This window comes from Podarcis bocagei (assembly GCF_964188305.1).
Source record: "Podarcis bocagei genome assembly, chromosome: 3".
Classification (NCBI taxonomy): Eukaryota; Metazoa; Chordata; class Lepidosauria; order Squamata; family Lacertidae; genus Podarcis; species Podarcis bocagei.
This window is the reverse complement of record NC_138127.1, coordinates 99,183,739-99,206,316: the sequence shown is the minus strand read 5'-3', so window position 1 is coordinate 99,206,316 and position 22,578 is coordinate 99,183,739. Positions and strand designations below refer to the sequence as shown.

Below are 22,578 nucleotides of genomic sequence, written 5' to 3'. Positions count from 1 at the left end.
AAGAATGTGTCTGACTTGACTACCCAAAGGAGAAAAAAGAAAAATGAATTAAACATGGGCTGTAAAATGGAGAATCAAAAGAGGAACTAAGTAATATTGTTTCAGTCTTCCAGTTTTGCTTAAGAAACAGCACACACAACCATAATCTGGGGGTGGGGGTAGGGTTCATCTTTCTCACCGCAAATTTCTATATTACATCCATGCTTTTTATTGTTAAATTTGCAGCTGTTAACAATCTGCCCATCCTTGCAGCTGCTAAAAATTCCAATCGCTCGCCAGCATATGGAAGACAGAACTTCTGCCTAGTTTAATAGTATAAGTCTAGTATACATGTCTACTCAGTAGTTCATCCCATTGAGGTAAGTACATGTAGGAATGCCAGCTCAATTCTGCAGAAACCAGTAATGGAAAAACTCTCCTTTTGCTTAAAAACAAACACCATTTACCGGGCAGGGCAGACTAAAGCTGCAATACGCCACCGCAAATAAGGCTGCAAATATTCTCCCTGCTTATTTGGATGCAAATATCATTGAACAATCAATGGATGCGGGTGGCGTTGTGGGTTAAACCAGAGCCTAGGACTTGCTGATCAGAAGGTCGGCGGTTTGAATCCCGTGACGGGGTGAGCTCCCGTTGCTCGGTCCCTGCTCCTGCCCACCTAGCAGTTCAAAAGCACCTCAAAGTGCAAGTAGATAAACAGGTACCGCTCCAGCGGGAAGGTAAACAGCATTTCCGTGCGCTGCTCTGGTTCGCCAGAAGCAGCTTAGTCATGCCGGCTCCCTCGGCCAATAAAGCGAGATGAGCACCGCAACCCCAGAGTCGGTCATGACCGGACCTAATGGTCAGGGGCCCCTTTACCTTTATCACTGAACAAAGGAGTGGGTTGCATTTGTTTATTTGCATTTATTTTGCAGCACCGAATACAGTGGAACTTCTGCCTCATATAAGTGAGGGAGGCAAATGCAACCCTCAGGGACGACTCAAAATCAGGACTGACCCCAACGTTACACTTTATACGGTTTATTTTGTGGCTTCAGTTTTAACATTGTAAACCAACTTTTGCGTCCTGGCGGGAAGTGGGTATATACGGTAAATAGACAGCTTCAAGTAAACTTGCGACAAACATCAGCTGAAAATTAATTACTAGGAAGCAAAACCTATAGAACTCAGCCAGGGGCTTATTCAGCTGTCACTCAGCAGCTTTCTAACATCCCTTTTCACCACGTGAGTTGCGGCTCCGCCCTTCCCGAGTGAGGGCAAGAGAAGGGCTACAGGGCTTCGGCCGCCGCCACCGAGCATGCTCGGGAAGGGTGGCGCATGCTCAGTGAAGAACTCGGCATGAAGAAAACCTTTCCTCCTCTTTTCTTTTCAAGGGTTGCGCTGGGGCCTTCGGCTCCTCGCTGAGGAAGAAGGAGAGGACAGGCTTCTTCCGGAGAACAGGTAGCTACAGAAACACACGCACCCGGGTGGGTGCTCGATGAGGGGGGGGGGCGAGGACGGCGCGGAATACCAGCACGAGAAGCGACAGCGGCTTTCCTAACGGCCCTGTCTCGAGACGCGGCAGTTGGGCTGCGCATGCGCATGGGGTGGGTGGTTTGGATTTTCCCCCCCCAAAAGGGAGCCGTTGGCGGCCGAGGAGCGCGAGCGCCACCTTCAGGCAAGGTCGTGGCAAAAGCAGGAGGGAAGCCGCACGGCGAGGGGACGGAAGCAATGAGAATGTGGGCGGGGCTTGTCAGTCCTCTCCCGCTGATTTGAATGGACGAACGGGAGCCTTGGAGCAGGATTGGCTGTTCCCTCACCCGCCCTGTTCCTTTTCTCTCCATATAAGGAAGAGAGGCCCATTTGCCATAGAGTTCACAAAGCCCACGGCCATCATCATCATCATCATTATTATTATTATTATTATTATTATTATACCCCTGGCCCCCTTTGAATGTCTGTGTCCCACTGTTTTCTGTCTTCTACTACTGTTACTGTTATTGTTACTGTATTTATTTATCCCCCCTTTTTTTGCTTGACAGTGACTCAAGGCAGGCTTACAGATAAAAATAAGACCTTCATATCCTATATATATATATTTCATTTTTTTATTATTAAAGATTTTCTTGTTTTACAGAAGTATTTGTAATGTGTGTGTGTATACACACACACACACACACACACACACACAGCAGTTTACAACAATAAAGAAACAAAACCAGAGAAATAACATCAAGAAAAGTTTAAAATGAGTTAAAAGCAAAAAACGAAGAAAAGGAATTAAAAGCAGACGTATGGAACTAGGGGTATGCGGGTGGCGCTGTGGTCTAAACCACTGAGCCTAGGGCTTGCCAATCGGAAGGCCAGCGGTTCTAATCCCCGCGACGGGGTGAGCTCCCATTGCTCGGTCCCTGCTCCTGCCCATCTAGCAGTTTGAAAGCACGTCAAAGTGCAAGTAGATACCGGTAGGTACCGCTCCGGCGGGAAGATAAACGGCATTTCCATGCGCTGCTCTGGTTCGCCAGAAGCGGCTTAGTCATGCTGGCCACATGACTTGGAAAATCTGTCTGTTGACAGCCTTCTCATCTTTGCTGTGTGCAGCTTCTTCCATCACTGCAGCACAGTCCACATCTGGGGAGATTCCTCCTTTTGATTCATAACGTTGCCAGATTTCTTTCTTGGGGTCCGGACATGACAACCTGTTATTATTTTCTGATTAGGGTGCCAGGAACAAAGGAGGATGGGAGCCTCTGTGGTTTACAATAGTTATGTAGAATATTGAATTACAGTAAGCATGTCGAAATAAATTAAAAAATTGTCCAGTAGCACCTTAGAGACTAAGTAAGTTTGTTCTGGGTATAAGCTTTTGTGTGCATGCATACTTCTTCAGATACAGTAAACATGGTTTTCTCTCTCACACACACCCCAATAAACATTTCCTGCTGACATTTCCTCTTCCACACAGCCATGGAAGACACAGCATTCCTGTTCCTCTTTTGCATCTGGTGCCACTTTTTGTTCCCATTTGTGGCTTCTAATGGTCCATATATCTTGAAAGGTGACTTGTTATATCCTTTCCTTCAGAGAAGAAATGAACTGGAGGGTGATGCTGACGCTGGAGAACTTGGGCCAGTTGCATCGTGCTTGCCGGCAGCTGCACTCCCTGGCTTATGGGAAAGGACACCGAACACAGTGGAAGCCTGTCTTGTCATCTGCCTACCCCATGTGCCCAGTTCAGCTGCACCCTCTGCTCTGGCAGCCAGACACCAGCTCACAATTCAGGCTTTTAACAACCAAGGAGGTAATTAACAGCTACTTTATTCTTGCTTCCAAGAATTCCTGTTGTGTGTGCCTGTGGAATGAAAGCTTGCGCTGTTTTGTGGAGGAATCTTCAGTGTATTTTGTAGGGAAACAAAAACGATGGTTAATGCAAAAGAAACGTTGAGTAAAAGTGTTTGATCTGTTCCGAACAAATTCAAGTGTGCCTTTTGCCCAGCCCATCTTGAAATGACAAAAGTGGAAACCATTGGAAACAAGATGAAAAATGGTAATATGGCACAACATATGGTTTAATTGTTCCTCTTTCAAAGTGCATCACTGGAGCTGAGTCCCTGTGGATCTTTCTTACATAGCTGTGTGTGTCCGGCTGCCGTATAAGCAAAGCAGGCATTGCATTTTAAGATTTTACAGCTTTGCTTGAAACTGCTTCCCCTTCCATCCATCCCATGTGCACTCCTTGAACTCTCTTGCAGAGGAAGAAATCAGCCAAGGAGAAACAGCGACATGTACAACCAAAACCAGAGAAGCAGGAGGTTGAGATAATGTCCAGGATGACCGTAGAAGACCTTGCAAAAGCCATGCATAAAGACATAGGTGAGACTGTTTCTTTGACTTTGCAAAGGTTACCATCATCAAAATTCATTCTCAGCTGCTCCCACTTGAATCCCCTTTTAGTGAAGCTCAGTATAGCATCTGCCCTGCATGCAAACAAGTTGAGTTCACAGCCTCTCCAGGCAGCGCTGGCAATGTCTCCTGTCTGAAACCTTGAAGAGACCCTGAGATAGATGGACCAATAGTCTAACTCAGTATATTGCAGTTTCCTTTGCTGACAAGACAGGAGAATGTGGGCCTTGTATCTGCTGACTTGGGAGTCCTGCAGCGGAGCTTATGTCCCTCATTAGCCCATTTTAATTGTTTCAAGATTTCCTGCCTTTCCAGTGCCATAAAGGAGGTTTGTGTAAGATGTCTTTCATCCTCTAGAGCATTCCTCAGCCATCTGCTTCCGATGTGCTTGAGCTACTTTCATCTGAGAAAGGTTTGAATTAAATAAATTTGCCATAGAATTGGTCCCAGTTGGATGGGGGGTTTTTTGCGGTGGGGGGTTGGGAGAGGAGAATGGAAAACCCTTTGTTGTACTTCTTTAGCTTGTTTCATTTAGAGTTTTCCCCCCACATGTGAAATATATTTTCCCAAGGTGGTAGTGATAAATTTTGTTATTTAGTCATTTAGTCGTGTCCAACTCTTTGTGACCCCATGGACCAGAGCACGCCAGGCACTCCTGTCTTCCACTGCCTCCTGCAGTTTTGTCAAACTCATGCTGGTAGATTCGAGAACACTGTCCAACCATCTCGTCCTCTGTCGTCCCCTTCTCTTTGTGCTCTCCATCTTTCCCAACATCAGGGTCTTTTCCAGGGAGTCTTCTCTTCTCATGAGGTGGCCAAATTATGGAACCTCAGCTTCAGGATTTGTCCTTCCAGTGAGCACTCAGGGCTGATTTCTTTAAGAATAGATAGGAGTCTCCTCCAGCACCATGATTCAAAAGCATAAATTCTTCAGCGATCAGCCTTCTTTATGGTCCAGCTCTCACTTCCATACATCACTTCTGGGAAAACCATAGCTTTAACTATGCAGCACTGAAATCCAGGCTTGAATTCAGCAGCTGCTGTGGTGGTGACTGCAAGTCCCTGTGTGACAAAGACCCTATCCAGCTAGGCTCCAAGTAGTTCAAATTGCTATGTTTTACTTCCATTGTTGAAGGCAGTATGCGTCCAATTGGCAGTTGCTCGGAATCACAAGTGGGAGGGAGTGCAGTTCTCACTTCCTGCTTTTGGGCTTCCCATAAGCATCTGGTTGGCTAATGTGAGAACAGGATGCTGCCCCAGATGTGCCACTGGCCTGATCCAGTGGCCTGATCTTCTTAGAGCTGCTTCATCAACCATGTTCTTCCTGAGGTTGGTGCACTGACCAATACAACTTTCCGTTTCTGTTTTCAGATCATATATACGAAGCCTTGCTAAACACGAGCGTTGATATAGATGCACTAGAACCCGACTCAGTCCTGGATGAAGTGTTGATCAAGGACATCGTTCAAAAATCCGGCATGAAACACAAATGGGCCAAGTTGAAAGAAGACAAAATCAAAGAAAACAAAGATGCCGTAAAGAGGTAATGGCTTGGGTTAATTGATTTTGGTTGCTAGGTTTATGCAGACCCTGTTTTCCATCGCCCTTTTGCTATTCCGGCTTATGTTTAATGTCTATAGTCTTTGATACTCATTCACAAGCTTGGATCCTAACTTTTCGCTTAGGTTTTTGTGTGTGCTAATATTGATTTAAAAATATTAGTAACTTTATATGAATGTACAAATTATATCTAACTGCATTTTCATAATATTTTGTTTTAAGTTGTCTGTTGTTGCTTCAGTTATTTGTATACCGCTTAGAGATATTTTCAATGTGTTAAGCAGCATAGAAATTAAATAGTCAATCAAAGCCTTAATTAATATTGAGCCAATTTTGTTTTCTCTCTGTCCACACCCCTTTTGCTTTGCTTATCCTCTAGCCCAGTGGTTCTCAACCATTTTTCTCTGTGCCGCGCTTTCAGAATAAAAATATGCTTGCGCCACACTGAAATTTTTATTGATAAGAAATACGTTGGAAAACGATTCCTGTGCTTCTGTCTACGAGTCCAAATAAAAACCATTTTAGCCGTTATGGAAATCTCATTTGGTCAGTAGTATTTGAAATAAACCCTTCTCAGATCTTTTAGTTTCTATAACTCAATAAACAAAGAAACGCTGACTGAAGTAAAGCTCTTTGCTGTGAAGAGAGCACGCCGTTTCATTTAACCACATATCCATGCGTACTCCATTTCCTGAAGAAGAAAATACCACATCTTGGCAGGCTACTGGCATTGGGCTGTGACTCGTTGCTGACGATCGCATGCTGAGGTCATTGATGCTCAGGAATTTTAAGGGATCTGTTAAGAGGAAAATGTTAAGGAGAAACACAAGGAGGGTTTACTTCATGGGTAGGCAAACTAAGGCCCGGGGCCGGATCTGGCCCAATTGCCTTCTCAATAAGGCCCACAGACAGTCCAGGAATCAGTGTGTTTTTACATGAGTAGAATGTGTCCTTTTATTTAAAATGCATCTCTGGGTTATTTGTAAAGGGATCCCTGACCATTAGATCCAGTCGTGGCCGACTCTGGGGTTGTGGCGCTCATCTCGCTTTGAAGGTGACTCGGAAACTACAACTAATCCAGAATGCGGCAGCTAGACTGGTGACTGGGGGCGGCCGCCGAGACCACATAACACCGGTCTTGAAAGACCTACATTGGCTCCCAGTACGTTTCCGAGCACAATTCAAAGTGCTGGTGTTGACCTTTAAAGCCCTAAACAACCTCGGCTCAGTATACCTGAAGGAGCGTCTCCACCCCCATCGTTCTGCCCAGACGCTGAGGTCCAGCGCCGAGGGCCTTCTGGCGGTTCCCTCATTGCGAGAAGCAAAGCTACAGGGAACCAGGCAGAGGGCCTTCTCGGTAGTGGCGCCCGCCCTGTGGAACGCCCTCCCATTAGATGTCAAAGCAATAAATAACTACCTGACATTTAAAAGACATCTTAAGGCAGCCCTGTTCAGGGAAGTTTTTAATCTGTGATATTTTACTGTATTTTTGGAAGCCGCCCAGAGTGGCTGGGGAAGCCCAGCCAGATGGGCGGGGTACAAATAATAAATTATTATTATTATTATTATTATTATTATTAGCCGAGGGAGCTGGCGTACAGCTTCCGGGTCATGTGGCCAGCATGACTAAGCTGCTTCTGGCGAACCAGAGCAGCGCACGGAAACGCCATTTACCTTCCCGCCGGAGTGGTACATATTTATCTACTTGCACTTTGACGTGCTTTTGAACTGCTAGGTGGGCAGGAGCAGGGACCGAGCAACGGGAGCTCACCCCGTCGCGGGGATTTGAACCGCCGACCTTCTGATCGGCAAGTCCTAGGCTCTGTGGTTTAGACCACAGCGCCACCCGCGTCCTGGGTTATTTGTGGGACATAGGTTCTCTCCCCCCCCCCAAATATAGTCCAGTCCCCCACAAGGTCTGAGGGACAGTGGACCGGCTCCCTGCTGAAAAAGTTTGCTGACCCCTGGTTGACTTCATTTGCAAGCCTTGTGTGTTTCTGTTCATTGCAGGCCTCCTGCAGATCCTGCTTCATTAACTCCAAGGCCTCCAGTTGTTACCATCCTGGGCCACGTTGACCACGGGAAAACTACGTTGCTTGACACGCTGAGGAAAACTCAGGTGGCAGCAATGGAAGCAGGCGGCATCACGCAGCATATCGGTGCCTTTCTTGGTATGATTTATCAGAGTCATTTTAACGTGCATTGATAATTACGCTGGCTTTTCCTCAGATTGTCCCGTCCACACCATACATTTAAAGAACTCTTGGACCACTTTAACGGTCATAGCTGTTAAGGGTCTCCCCTCAGCACCCTTGAACAAACTACAGCCCCCAGGATTCCTTGGGATCTCCACACAATCTTGTTTCCTAAGGTGTTTTAGTGTCAGAAAACAGTCCCAGATCCAGTGGCGTAGCGTGGGAGGTGCAGGGGGGGCCGGCCGCACCAGGCGCAACATCTGGGGGTTAGGTTTAGGGGCGCAAATCCACGGGTTAGGGGGCGCAAATTACTTGCCTTGCCCCGGGTGCTGACAACCCACGCTACGCCACTGTCCAGATCTAAAGGTTGAGTTGCTGACGCTACTCTGCTGTACAGTACGGAAATGAAGACCAGCTTCAAGAATAAGGGGCGCGGCTTCCAAGAAAATAATATTTATCATGAAGGCATACAGTGGAGCTTGGGACTGCAGCAGTGACAGTAAAAGAAACCTTTTAAAAAAAAACATGTAAGAAATATATGTTTAGCAGATTGCCTGAGTTTGGCTTTGTGAAGAACTGTTGCTACCTTAACAGAATCCATGTTCAAAAGGAATTTGAGCAGTCTGCAATCGTGTAACCATTTTTTGGTGGGGAACAAGACCCATGGAGCTCTGTGGGGCATAGATTTTTGACATGCATTTATAATTTTTACAGTAGTGCTGTATAGATTTGATTGTTGTTGGGGTTTTTGTTTTGGGTTTTTTTGCAGTGCGTTTGCCTTCTGGAGAAAAAATAACATTTCTGGATACACCTGGCCATGCTGCCTTTTCAGCCATGAGGGCAAGAGGTACACATGTCACGGATATTGTCATATTGGTGGTAGCCGCAGAAGATGGCGTAATGAAGCAGACTGTGGAATCTATTCAACACGCTAAAAATGCCAAAGGTACAGCACTTTTCTTTAAAGTGGGTGGGAGGAAGGGAGAGATAAGTGCCATTGGTCAAATAGCATACATACCGTATTTTTCTCTCTATAAGACGCACCAGACCACAAGACGCACCTAGTTTTTGGAGGAGGAAAACAAGAAAAAAAAAATATTCTGAATCTCAGAAGCCAGAACAGCAAGAGGGATCGCTGCACAGCGAAAGCAGCAATCCCTCTTGCTGTTCTGGCTTCTGGGATAGCTGCACAGCCTGCATTCGCTCCATAAGACGCACACACATTTCCCCTTACTTTTTAGGAGGGAAAAAGTGAGTCTTATAGAGCAAAAAAATACAGTAATCACTGAAAGCCTTCACTTTTTTCCAAGGCCCTTAGGTCAGATGCTTACCTGTTTGCGAGCTGTTCATTCTGATATGGTGGGATCAAAACAGCTTCACAAATAAATATTCTTTCACTCAATTGAACTGTAGTTTTGGGGAAACGTCTTTGGTTTGCTGCTTCCCATGCTTCGCTGTTTGGACTTTGGCATTCTCCCCCGTTTTCTTTTCTCTCGCAGTTCCAATTATCGTTGCCATTAATAAATGCGACAAGCCTGAAGCCGACCCGGATAGAGTGAAGAAAGAGCTTCTGGCTCACAATGTGGTTTGCGAAGAATACGGAGGAGATGTTCAGGCTGTCCATGTTTCAGCACTAAAGGTAATTTTAACCTGTTGTCACGGTACTAACCGCGGGTCATAGGTGGGCTTCATTTCTGGAAGCGTGTTATTTCCAGAAGCATGTTTCCTTTTCCCATAAGCTGGTTCCAGCTAATTCTGGAAGGTAATTTGTAGTGCTTTTCACGGTGCAAAATAAAAATGCTTGTGCCATTCTTGTGTGTCTGCAGGTGTAGATCTACAGATCATTAGATTAACGCTAAGATGTTTCTTACATCGATCTGGGAGAGAATTAGTTGGGGCAAATGTTAATTTTCGAGGCTGAATAAACAACTAAATCTGCAGTCCTAAAATGAGTGGGACCCAAAGAGTATTTCGCTGCCGTATGCAACTAAGCCCTGCTGTGTTTTCACCAGCAGGGCAGAAGGGAGGTCCATTTTGTGGGTTCTTAGAAACCCTGTTTTGGAGGGTAATACAAAGGTGTGATTTACACCATCACCCGGGCTTTTGGATCTGTCCGATTCAAGCTGTTTCCTGGTGCTCCCTCGAAACACCCTCTTTTTGACTCTACCGGCATCCATTGGTAGGGCCAGGTTTCGGTAGCAGCAAGGAGGTAGAATTCAACTTCTGGCCTCTCTCTGTTTATCCTATAGCCCTAGGGTTGCCTCCTTAAAGAGCAGAGGCAGCAACAAAGCTGCTCTATGACGGACCATACAGATTGGATGTCTTTTCCTCATGCCATTGCAAATGATCAGAAAACCCACAACCCAGCAAAGGAAGTACTGTGGGTTGGGGGGAAATTCCCTGATGCTGATGCATGTTCCTGGACATGAAGGAATACCTGGCCACACCATGACAGTCTCCATGCAGAGGGGTTTAAATCATCCCCATCCTCAAACGGCCGCCTATGCAGTAATCCAGATTTTAGAGCTATTCATCTCCTGTCGTAACGTAACTGATGTGTCATTTCCTTGATCCCAAGCGACTCAGCTCTTTTCTGAACTGTCTTTGTTTGGTACAGGGTGACAACTTGATGGCTTTAGCAGAGGCAACCGTGGCTCTTGCGGAGGTGTTGGAACTGAAGGCAGACTCTACGGGCCCCGTGGAAGGCACCATCATAGAGTCTCGTACAGATAAAGGAAAAGGGTGAGCCACAGGCGCAGGCCCCGTCATTCCTTGACAGATTCACTAGTCATTTGAGTCATTATTATTACTATTATTATTGGTAAATGTCAACCATGCTTTTTTCTTCAATGTTATCTCCATTAATTGCCACCACCAGTCCTCTATTTTTTCCCATCCATGTCCATGTTAAAATCTCTCTACTGCAATCACATATTGGAATTAACTTCCTGACAGTAAGAGCTGTTCGACAGTGGAATTTGCTGCCAAGGAGTGTGGTGGAGTCTCCTTCTTTGGAGGTCTTTAAGCAGAGGCTTGACAACCATATGTCAGGAGTGCTCTGATGGTGTTTCCTGCTTGGCAGGGGGTTGGACTCGATGGCCCTTGTGGTCTCTTCCAACTCTATGATTCTATGAATAATATTCCATAATTTTCTCCTCCCTTGATATATATCCTTTAATTCATGCCCAGTTCCAGATGTCCAAATTCCATTTCCTGTTGCATTTCCATTTCCTGTTATTTAGAAGCAAAGTGGCTTCTGTTACTGCAACACTAAGCGAGGTTAGGCTATTGAACCCAGTGTGCAACCGATCTATCTCTTTCTGTGCTTCTGGGAAGCCACAGGAGAGTCACCGGGAATGTAGTGGGTGAACTTGGGACTGGTCCTTATCTCCATCATAATTCACCTAACAGGGGTAAGGAACTGTGGGGTTGGTGATATTAGCGAACCAGCGGCCCTCCAGATATTGCAGACCTACATTTCCCATCATGCCTGATTGTTGGTTGGAGCTGAGGGGAGTTGAATCCCAGCAACATCTATAGGACCACTGATTTCCCCATCCCTGACTTAAGGAGTGGGGAATCTAGGTACACTGTCCTGAACTATTTGGAAGGACCGGTCTCAAGTGTGATAAAACAGATATCAAAGTACAGTGGCACCTCGGGTTACATACGCTTCAGGTTACAGACTCTGCTAACCCAGAAATAGTACCTCGAGTTAAGAACTTTGCTTCAAGATGAGAACAGAAATCGTGCTCCGGCGGCACGGCGGCAGCAGGAGGCCCCATTAGCTGAAGTGGTGCTTCAGGTTAAGAACAGTTTCAGGTTAAGAACAGACCTCCGGAACGAATTAAGTTCTTAACCCGAGGTACCACTGTAAACAGAAAGCATATGCATTGCGAATTTGTTTGCTACCATCCACATATGCTATAACCCACCTCAAGACAGCTCACTATGGGAAAAAAATGCAAATAAAATTAGTGGCATAAAATTGGCTGTACTAATTCAAACGCGATCTTCCCTCCTTCTCCCCTCTAGTCCAGTGACCACGGCCATCATCCAGAGAGGCACTCTGAGAAAGGGCTGTATTCTGGTTGCAGGGAAAAGCTGGGCCAAAGTGCGTATGATGTTTGACGAGAACGGCAAGGCCCTGGAAGTTGCCCCTCCAAGCATGCCAGTGGAGATCGTGGGATGGAAGGAGGTTCCTTCAGCCGGAGAGGAACTCCTTGAAGTAGAGTCTGAGGTACCACAGATTTCCCATTCAGCATTTAATCCTGGCGCCCCCAAGGTGGGTCCTCTCACTGGACAACGAGGACACACTCACCTTGGGCTCCAGGCCTCTGGGGGGGAAGCAGCAGGGACAAGCTACCAGGGCAGTGATGGAGAACCTGCGGCCTTCCCCATGTCGTTGGGCTGCAACTCCCATCTTTCTGAGGCTGATGGGAGTTGGAGCCCAACAATATCAGAATGGCCACATTGGGGCCCCATCCCTGTACTAGAGAGAAGGAGCAGAATTAATGAACACGGATTGGCTTCGGCTGTGGCAGCTCAAGAAGCTATTTACACTGCTGGAACAGAAGCTGTGTGCAAGCTGTTTGCATCCTGCTTTCTTCCACTCCATTACAGTGGTACCTCGGGTTACATACGCTTCAGGTTACATACACTTCAGGTTACAGACTCCGCTAACCCAGAAATAGTACCTCGGGTTAAGAACTTTGCTTCAGGATGAGAACAGAAATCGTGCTCCGGCGGTGCGGCAGCAAGCGGGAGGCCCCATTAGCTAAAGTGGTGCTTCAGGTTAAGAACTGTTTCAGGTTAAGAACAGACCTCCAGAATGAATACTTAACCTGAGGTACCACTGTACCTAAGATGGCAGGGTGCAGCGGCTCATGGAGAGCACAGTGGGCCCCACAATCTCTGTGCACTTAGCAGCGCTTGTTCTGATCTTCCTCAAGCCACCAGAAGCATAATTACCTCATTGACCACTTCTCCTCCACAAAAGGTCTGGAGGGTTGTAACATGAGAACGGGGCCTTCTCTGCAGTAGCCCCCCACTTATGGAATGCTCTCCCTGGGGAGATTTGCCTGGCACCTTCATTATACACCTCTAGGCACCAGGCAAAAACATTCTTCTTCAACCAGGCCTTTGGCTGATTGTCATCCGATGCCCTTTTTAATGTTTTTTTTTGGGGGGGGGTAGATTTTTAGTGTGTTATTGTTCTTATTTTTATTACGTATCTTGTGTTTTTTATATCGTGATTATATATTGCAAACCACCCTGAGATCTAAGAGTATAGGGTGGTACATTGGATTGATCTTTATTACGGCCATTGGCCCGTTACACGACAGTTTCCCATACCGACATATTATACTTAAACCTCCAAATTTAAAATCACCAAAACTTACAAAAGACAAACAGTAACCGAAGCAAAACAAAAACAAAAACCACCATCATACAAACAGAAACCACCATCATACATTACAATAATTTTGTAACCTATACATCGCCCTCTGCTCATAAATTAATCAGGGATATCAATGGTGATATCGCCTAAAACATAGATCATGGTTTAAAACAATGGTGATATCACCTAAAACACAGGTCATGGTTTAAAGGGGTTGTCCGAATCGCACAGGAGACCGTTTCTCTTCTTTAGTAGGGTGGTACACAAGAAGAAGAAGAAGAAGAGTTTGGATTTGATATCCCGCCTTTCACTCCCCTTCAGGAGTCTCAAAGCGGCTAACATTCTCCTTTCCCTTCCTCCCCCACAACAAACGCTCTGTGGGGTGAGTGGGGCTGAGAGACTTCAAAGAAGCGTGACTGGCCCAAGGTCACCCAGCAGCTGCATGTGGAGGAGCGGAGACACGAACCCGGTTTCCCAGATTACGTGACTACCGCTCTTAACCACTACACCACTACACCACACTGGCTAAATAAAATAAAATGAAGTAATAATAAAAAGTGTAAGGCAAAAAATATAGTTTTAAAAAAAAACCCAAGATAATTTAAACAGAACAGCTGTGTTTGGAGGCAACATATATTTGAGTACCAGCTGCAGTGGCTGACTCCATCCTAGTTTGAGCTGTTAATATCTGGCTGGTCAGTGCTGCAGATGTAGGTTTGACTACTACCTTCCCTTCCAGGTACCGAACACAGTTCCCCACTTCCCTCTGTAGCTTTTGGTGCACACCAAAAATAAATTGCTGCTGGGAGGGGAACCCTTGGGCTGTTGGGTGGGGGCTGCAGATGGAGGTGGGAGCCCAGATCCTGGGATCCCAGCTATCCTGCTAGATCAGAGAGGCAGTTCTTTTGTTCTTCTGCCAAGCAAAGGGCTCGTGAAGTTGTTGAGTGGAGAAGCTACGCCGAGCAACAAGAGAAGGCGAAGAAGGACCTAGAGGTCATTGAGGTGAAGCAGAAGGAGCACAGGGACGCCTACAAGAAGGACAGAGAAGGCATGGAAAACATGTCCTGGAAGCAGAGAAGGGCAGCGGTGTACAAGAGGAAAAAGCATCTCCTGACTATACGACCGAAAGAAAAAGGGGAGAGTGACAAAAATGTGCTGCACATCATCATCAAAGGTGGAGTCCTTTTGGTTTGTCCTGCTCCCAAGAGCTGCTATTATTAATTATTATTATTATTATTATTATTATTATTATTATTATTATTATTATTATTATTATTATTCCCCAGCACCGAGGCAGTGGGCTGGGCGAGGTGCACTTCCCCATATAATATTAAATAGCACCTGTAATGGTATCAGGGGGTTGCTCGAGAGCAATCAAGCAATCAGGCAAATTCCTCCCTGGTCAGCTGTAAACCCTCGTTATTGGTGCCAAAAAAAACCTTCACCATGAAGAGCGCCTCTATTCCATGTCTTGCTCATTCACTGGCAGAATCTGAGAGTGGGCGGTCCTTAAACCTTCCCCAGCAGAGTAGTTTGTTGACACCCAGTCTGCGCTTCCCCTCTCTGCGCAGAAGCCTACTGCGCAGGGAGGGCGTGGGTAACAGAGGACCTCTCTCCTACCCGCTTTGCCCAGGCACGGTGCCTGGCACCGTCTCCCCTCCCCCAAGCCCTACAGCTCCTCTCCGCTGGAGGCGTGATTACTCTCCTCCGCTGAGGAGGTGCTGCTTCCCACAATCTTTGGGGGCTCTCTGTAATCCATCCTGCTATTCCCCTCTCGCCCCTGAGCCGATGGCAGTTCCCTGACAGCACCATTTGAAGCCTCGAGAAAGCAAGGCCCACAAGAGGGCACACATGGTACATAGGAAGCTGCCTTATATCAAGATAGACCATTGGTCTGCCTAGTTCAGTATTGTCTGCACTGATTGGTAGCGACTTTCCAGGATTTCAGACAGAGCTCCCACAGTCTTGCCTGGAGGTGTTGGAAAGTGGACTTAGGTCGTCCTCCTGCATCGAAAGCAAATGCTTTAATGCTTGAACCGTGGTCCTTCCTCGTGCTACTTAACTGACACACAGGTGTGGCTTAACTGGCATTGAGAATGGCACCTGTCATTGTTAGCCATTTATGATAAAATAGGCACCATACACAGGATGCGGGTGGCGCTGTGGGTAAAACCTCAGCGCCTAGGACTTGCCGATCGCACGATCAGCGGTTCTGCGCTCCCGTCGTTCGGTCCCAGCGCCTGCCAACCTAGCAGTTCGAAAGCACCCCCGGGTGCAAGTAGATAAATAGGGACCGCTTACCAGTGGGAAGGTAAACGGCGTTCCGTGTGCTGCGCTGGCTCGCCAGATGCAGCTTGTCACGCTGGCCACGTGACCCGGAAGTGTCTGTGGACAGCGCTGGCTCCCGGTCTATAGAGTGAGATGAGCACACAACCCTAGAGTCTGGCAAGACTGGCCCGAACGGGCAGGGGTACCTTTACCTTTACCTTTACCTTAGGCACCATACACAAGACCTGAAGATAAATTGAGACTTGTCAAGTTGGCAACAGTTGAACAGCAAGTATTATTCACGTAAATGTTAATGACTACAATGTGTTTCTCTCCCTTGAGCCCAAGAGAGGCTTTAGTCCTTTTTGTTTTCAAAACGCCTTCATAGCGGTGCATAAGTTACTAGTCCATAGCTTGCCTGTCCTCACAAACTCCTCCAGACACCCTCACGGTTCTCAGCCAAAGAATCAACTGACAGAGTAGCTTGCCAACTGCCACCTCCTTTCCCCATACCAGTTATTCTTTGTGAAATGCATTTATAATGCAAATACAATACCAGTGCTAACAGTCACGACTGTTAATGGCTGTACTTGTAGACTCTTCTTTATTGAGCAACCCCACAACATTTTAATCAGACTGTTGGAAAGTCCTGGGAGGTTTTAATTTCAGAAGAAGAAGAAGAAGAGTTTGGATTTGATATCCCGCTTTATCACTACCCGAAGGAGTCTCAAAGCGGCTAACAGCCTCCTTTTCCCTTCCTCCCCCACAACAAACACTCTGTGAGGTGAGTGAGGCTGAGAGACTTCAGGGAAGTGTGACTAGGCCAAGGTCACCCAGCAGCTGCATGTGGAGGAGCAGAGACACAAGCCCGGTTCCCCAGATTACGAGTTTATCGCTCTTAACCACTACACCACACTGGCTCTCAGTGTGTCTGTGAGACACAGTTTCCGCGAGTTTAATCAAAGCTCTATTCATTGCTCAGCTCCTTCTCATTTAATTGCATGAGACTTAAGATCCTCATGGATTGTACAGTAATTAGTTGTGCTATTCTTTGTTTTGCGTGTGCCACTCGCATTTAAACTCACTGGGACTTTTGCTCCGCCCAGGTGACGTTGATGGTTCTGTGGAAGCCATCTTGAACATCTTGGACACCTACGACGCCGATGAGGAGTGTGAACTAGACGTGGTCCACTGTGGGATTGGGGATATTAGCGAAAATGACATAAACCTCGCAGAGACATTTAAAGGTAAAGGGTGGCCATTGAAGAAAGCGGTACAAAGTCATGTGTCTTAGATCATAGAATCATAGAATCATAGAGTTGGAAGAGACCACAAGGGCCATCGAGTCCAACCCCCTGCCAAGCAGGAAACACCATCAGAGCACTCCTGACATATGGTTGTCAAGCCTCTGCTTAAAGACCTCCAAAGTAGGAGACTCCACCACACTCCTTGGCAGCAAATTCCACTGTCGAACAGCTCTTACTGTCAGGAAGTTCTTCCTAATGTTTAGGTGGAATCTTCTTTCTTGTAGTTTGGATCCATTGCTCCGTGTCCGCTTCTCTGGAGCAGCAGAAAACAACCTTTCTCCCTCCTCTATGTGACATCCTTTTATATATTTGAACATGGCTATCATATCACCCCTTAACCTCCTCTTCTCCAGGCTAAACATGCCCAGCTCCCTTAGCCGTTCCTCATAAGGCATCGTTTCCAGGCCTTTGACCATTTTGGTTGCCCTCCTCTGGACACGTTTCAGTTTGTCAGTGTCCTTCTTGAACTGTGGTGCCCAGAACTGGACACAGTACTCCAGGTGAGGTCTGACCAGAGCAGAATACAGTGGCACTATTACTTCCCTTGATCTAGATGCTATACTCCTATTGATGCAGCCCAGAATTGCATTGGCTTTTTTAGCTGCCACGTCACACTGTTGGCTCATGTCAAGTTTGTGGTCAACCAAGACTCCTAGATCCTTTTCACATGTACTGCTCTCAAGCCAGGTGTCACCCATCTTGTATTTGTGCCTCTCATTTTTTTTGCCCAAGTGCAATACTTTACATTTCTCCCTGTTAAAATTCATCTTGTTTGTTTTTGCCCAGTTCTCTAATCTGTCGAGCTCGTTTTGATGCCTTGCAAGCAGTCAGCAGCTCAGTAACCGGCCTTAAAGTACAGTGGTACCTCGGGTTAAGTACTTAATTCGTTCCGGAGGTCCGTTCTTAACCTGAAACTGTTCTTAACCTGAAGCACTACTTTAGCTAATGGGGCCTTCCGCTGCTGCCGTGCCGCCAGAGCACGATTTCTGTTCTCATCCTGAAGCAAAGTTCTTAACCCGAGGTACTATTTCTGGGTTAGCAGAGTCTTTAACCTGAAGCATCTGTAACCTGAAGTGTCTGTAACCCGAGGTACCACTGTACACAGAAGGTGTGCTGCAGTGACTGCAGGCAGGGTTCCCATGGAGCAGAACGGGATACACTTTCCCACCCATGTTGCAAGGCAAGTCAGGAATGCGTATCTCATCCCCTTGACACATTGTGTTACCTGTCAAGACTGTGGCCAGCTGGCACCTTTGATGCCAGCTATTGGAGCTGCGCATTAACTCTCCTGGTTTAGGGGTAGTTGCTGCATGCACCATCCTGATTTCTGAATGCTTTGCATGCAAGATTAAGAGTCTTCACATAATGCTTTTCATGTAAGTCAGCTTGAGGCCCTTTGTGGGACAAAAGGCAACTTGCAGGTTTTTATAAGCGAAATAAATGGCTTTCTGCATGGCTGTGGGAATTCAGGGCACAGAATTTAACATTGCAAGAAACTCATCTTTATTGTAAAGGAGGTCTCTCTCCCACATGGCTGCAAAGATAGGCTTGAGGTGTGTGTGTGTGTGTGTGTGTGTAATGCTTGGTGAAATCATGGAAGTCAGAGAGGAGTAGGGTAGGATTTTCAGTTCCCGAGACGTCTCTTCCCCATCTCTTTCTTTCAGATGTGGAATAAATTATGCAAAATAAGCAGGTGCGTGTGAATGGGTGCAATTCAGTTGGGTTTCAGAATTTAGCATTCCTAGGTGCAGAATGTTACCATGTTGCAGATGTTTTGGATTTTCTCTTCATGAATATACTCAGCCCTGCCCTTAATGTTTGGTAAATAGAGCAACTCTGGAACTTAATTATGCTTAATTTGAGCCATTAGAAAGAAAAAGTAAAATAGCAATTTTACACTTACCCTCTTTTGTTGCATTGTCAGGTGTTGTATACGGGTTCAACGTGGACGCAAATAAACCTATTCAGCAGCTGGCTGCCAAGAAGGGAATAAAGTTGAAAATGCACAAAATCATCTACCGGCTTGTTGAAGATTTACAGGCGGAGCTGAGCAGCACTCTGCCCTGTTCTCTAGAGGAGCATGTGTTGGGTATACTTCTGAATTTGAGATGGCAGAAATAGGGGTGGGTGGGTGGGTGGGTGGTAAGCATTGCTGGCCCGGGGGCCCGGGTGGTTGGCTTCCCAAAAGCAGCTGTCTGGCCACTGGACCTTTGGCGTGATGATACACCAGAAGTCTTTCATTCAAGGGATAGCAGTTTCTAAAAGCGGGATGCGGGTGGTGCTGTGGTCTAAGCCACTGAGCCTCTTGGGCTTGCCAATCAGAAGGTTGGTGGTTTGAATCCGCACAACGGGGTGAGCTCCTGTTGCTCTGTCCCAGCTCCTGCCTACCTACCAGTTCGAAAGCAGGCCAGTGCAAGTAGATAAATACAGTGGTGCCTCGCAAGACGAAATTAATTCGTTCCGCAAGTTTTTTCTTCTTGCGAGTTTTTCGTCTTGCGAAGCACGGTTTCCCATAGGAATGCATTGAAAATCAGTCAATGCGTTCCTATGGAGACCGTCCGGGGACAGAGGGGAAGCGCCGCTCTGTCCCCTCTTTTGAAGCAAGGGGCGGAGAGGAGAAGATCGCTTCTCCCCCTTGCCGCCCCTTGGTTCAAAAGGGGTCCGGGGAGAGAGGGGAAGGCGCTGTGCCTTCCCCTCTGTCCCCGGAGCTTGCGGGGCTGGCAACGGGGAGAAGCGATCTTCTCCGCGCCGCCCCTTGCTTCAAAAGAGGTCTGGGGACAGCGGGGAAGACGCGCTGCGCTTCCCGCTATCCCCGGAGCTTGCGGGGCAAGCTTCGTTTTGCGAAGCAAGCCCATAGGGAAATTCGTCTTGCGAAGCAACTCAAAAACGAAAAAACCTTTCGTTTTGCGAGTTTTTCGTCTCGCGAGGCGTTCGTCTTGCGGGGCACCACTGTAGGTACTGCTGCAGTGGGAAGGTAAATGGCGTTTCCATGTGCTCTGGTTTCCGTCACGGCGTTCCGTTGCGCCAGAAGCGGTTTAGTCATGCTGGCCACATGACCCGGAAAGCTGTCTGTGGTCAAACGCCGTCTCCCTCAGCCTGAAAGCGAGATGAGTGCCGCAACCCCATTGTCGCCTTTGACTGGACTTAACCGTCCAGGGGTCCTTTACCTTACCTTTTTCTTAAAGTACTGATGTTCATGGAATAGTGACAAACCAGAGACAGGGTTCTCTGCAGAAATGCGCAGTGCCGTAACCGGCTGCAGAAATGCCACCTCCTAAGGATCTATTTTCCTTTTTTAATGCAAATTTCTAGGACTTGTGGCAGCCAAGATAATAATTATGATAGTTCTTCATTTATATGGCACCCATCTGACTGGGTTGCCCCAGCCACTCTGGGCAGCTTCCAACAAATTAAAAACATCAAGCACAGTAAAACATCAAACATTAAAAACTTCCTGGTACAGGGCTGCCTTCAGATGTCTTCTAAAAGTCAGATAGTTGTTTATTTCCTTGATATCTGCTGGGAGGGCGTTCCACAGGGCGGGTGTTGAGTACTGAGAAGGCCCTCTGCCTGGTTCCCTGTAACCTTGCTTCTCACAAGGTTAGAAAGCACTCGGAGTTGGACCTTGAGTCCAGCTGGGCTACACGACGGGGTTGGAGACACTCCTTCAGGTATACAGTGCTTGAAACTTTGCTTGTAATGTTTGCTGCAATCTTACAGCACATGGTGAGGTGCAGTTTGAACAGAACGTCTGTAGGTCAAGACTAGGGGGGAAAGGGATGGGCTTCAACTTTTACTCAGAACAGACCTGCTGAGTTCAGTGGGTCTACCAATCACATTCATTTCAATGAGTCTAAGCTCTAAGCTAAGTAAAACTTTGTTGAATGAAGTAAAACAGACTAAAGCTGCAGAGTACTGCAAAACAAGAAAGGGGGAAGATTGCAGACTTGTTCAGTCTGGATGCTGGGGTTTTTTTAGTACTGGATACAAGTCACCTTAGCTTTTGTTTTTTGATTGGAATTAATGTTCATATCCTTTTTAATGAGCAGAGACTGCCTAAATGGCACTTTTACACTTTTAGGATTCTCATGCTTTTTTGTTTTCCTTAGGAACAGCTGTTGTTTTAGCAATCTTTGATGTCACAGTTGGAAAAAGTACAGTTCCAGTAGCTGGCTGCAGAGTACAGAAGGGGCAGCTGGACAGAAAGATGAAATTTAAATTAATTCGTAATCAAGAAGTTATTTGGACAGGTGAGTAGCGGTTGATTTCCTAAGCAGTCAGTTTTACTGCCCAGTTCTCACAATTGTATGAAACTCCTGGATTTCGTAAGCCTGCTTTCTGCCCCTCCCCTAGGTGAATTTCTTACTAAAAAAATAACAATAGACTGAATAAGGAGCCGATATTTAAGCACCTCTTTATACAAAAATAAAGTTTGATCCTCCTCAGTCCAATGTCAGTCACAGACACTTTCCCAATATGCTATGTAGAATTTTTTGTGGGTAGCAGAGCTCCAGGTGGAATCAGTTATTGATTCTCTTCCACATGACTGTGTTGAATTATTGGAGAGGTGTGTTCATATAATCTCATGTGAGGTGTGTGTCTCCAACACTGTTAACTTTCCGGAGGAATTTGAAAACGTTACTGTTTACCCAGGCATTTGATGGTTAAATCCTATATGTGGCAACCATGAGAACACTGGATGCTTTAGCTGAGATTCCTGCATTTCCGGGGGTTGGAGTAGTTGACTCTCAGGGTCCCTTCCAACTCTACAATTCTGATTCTGAGTAGTGTGCTCTGGAGTGCTGTGACTTGTTTGGAGCAATCTCTGCGCTCTAAACATTTCTCACCTTGTAATAAATGTTGCACAATTTGGAGTTTTTGCTTTATGTACGTCTGCTTTACCTAGGATACCTATCGTCAATGAAGCACCATAAAGATGATGTCCCTGTAGTCAAGACTGGCATGGATTGTGGGCTCAGTTTGGACAAGAACATAGCATTTCAAGTAGGAGATGAAATTGTTTGCTTCAATGAAAAGGAAGTTGAGCAGACGATCTCTTGGGACCCAGGATTTTAAATCTCAAAACAGCCAAATATGTTATGGGCTGAGAAACTCGGATTATATTATTTGCACTGCATCACAGAGACATTTGAGAAGCAGTTTGCATTGTAAAAATGACTAGGGGACTTTAATGTATTTTTTAATATTAAAAAAAATCATTATGTTGTAAATTTCAATAAAAACTGTGGGAGAGCTTAGCTGTACAGTGAAACCACCTTGATCTATATTTTATGTATTACAATAGGAACATCCTGAAACTTGTGTCATAGGCTGTGCCAAAATAATACATTTTGCTTTAACAGATCTAAGTGCTTGCTTAACTATGTGAGGATCTGTCACTGCAGACATGTGTGCCAAACTATTATTCAAATCAGTTTGGGAGTACAAATTCATACATTGAAATTACATGAGGCGATTACAGGGCTAGCACCAGCTTGCCACGAATTCAAGAACCACATGATGGTAGTATCTCTACCTACATGCCACATTCAAGCAGTGTGTATGTTGAAGGTAAAGCTGCCACCTTTGTGTGCTTCCAGGGGATGAACAGGATTCCCATGACTCCCTATGTATTTCAAGCTGAAAACACATTTTCATGATCGTTGGGAGTCAATTCCTGCAATGCTTTACGAGAATCGTATGCCCCTTCTTCCTCAAGACTCCATGCTCAGATTGTGCTGGGTGAATGATAGCAGCCATGGCATCTCTCCCCCTCCCCCCCAAAAAAGCCTTTTTACACAAATGTGGAACACAGCCATGGTTGTGAAATAGGTATTTGGGACGCGGGTGGCGCTGTGGGTTGAACCAGAGCCTAGGACTTGCCAATCAGGTCAGCGGTTCGAATCCCCGCAATGGGGTGAGCTCCCGTTGCCCAGTCCCTGCTCCTGCCAACCTAGCAGTTCGAA

General features: G+C 46.4%; 1 protein-coding gene across 2 annotated transcripts; it reads left to right on the top strand.

Moving 5' to 3' along the window:
• The first annotated feature begins 1,007 nt into the window (after window positions 1–1,007).
• MTIF2 (mitochondrial translational initiation factor 2) lies at window positions 1,008–21,884 on the top strand. Of its 2 annotated transcripts, XM_081188555.1 has the most exons (15): window positions 1,008–1,440; window positions 2,022–2,049; window positions 3,065–3,280; window positions 3,732–3,852; window positions 5,253–5,424; window positions 7,452–7,612; window positions 8,406–8,582; window positions 9,136–9,275; window positions 10,254–10,378; window positions 11,672–11,876; window positions 13,959–14,211; window positions 16,412–16,552; window positions 18,537–18,701; window positions 20,722–20,862; window positions 21,519–21,884. In XM_081188555.1, the coding sequence occupies exons 3-15, from the start codon at window positions 3,071–3,073 to the stop codon at window positions 21,686–21,688; spliced, it is 2,181 nt and encodes a 726-aa protein (XP_081044681.1). In that variant the 5' UTR covers window positions 1,008–1,440; window positions 2,022–2,049; window positions 3,065–3,070; the 3' UTR covers window positions 21,689–21,884. The 2 variants fall into 2 exon arrangements, with proteins under 2 accessions (XP_081044681.1, XP_081044680.1); XM_081188554.1 differs by lacking the exon at window positions 2,022–2,049 and having other exon boundaries at window positions 3,064–3,280.
• Window positions 21,885–22,578: the final 694 nt, after the last annotated feature.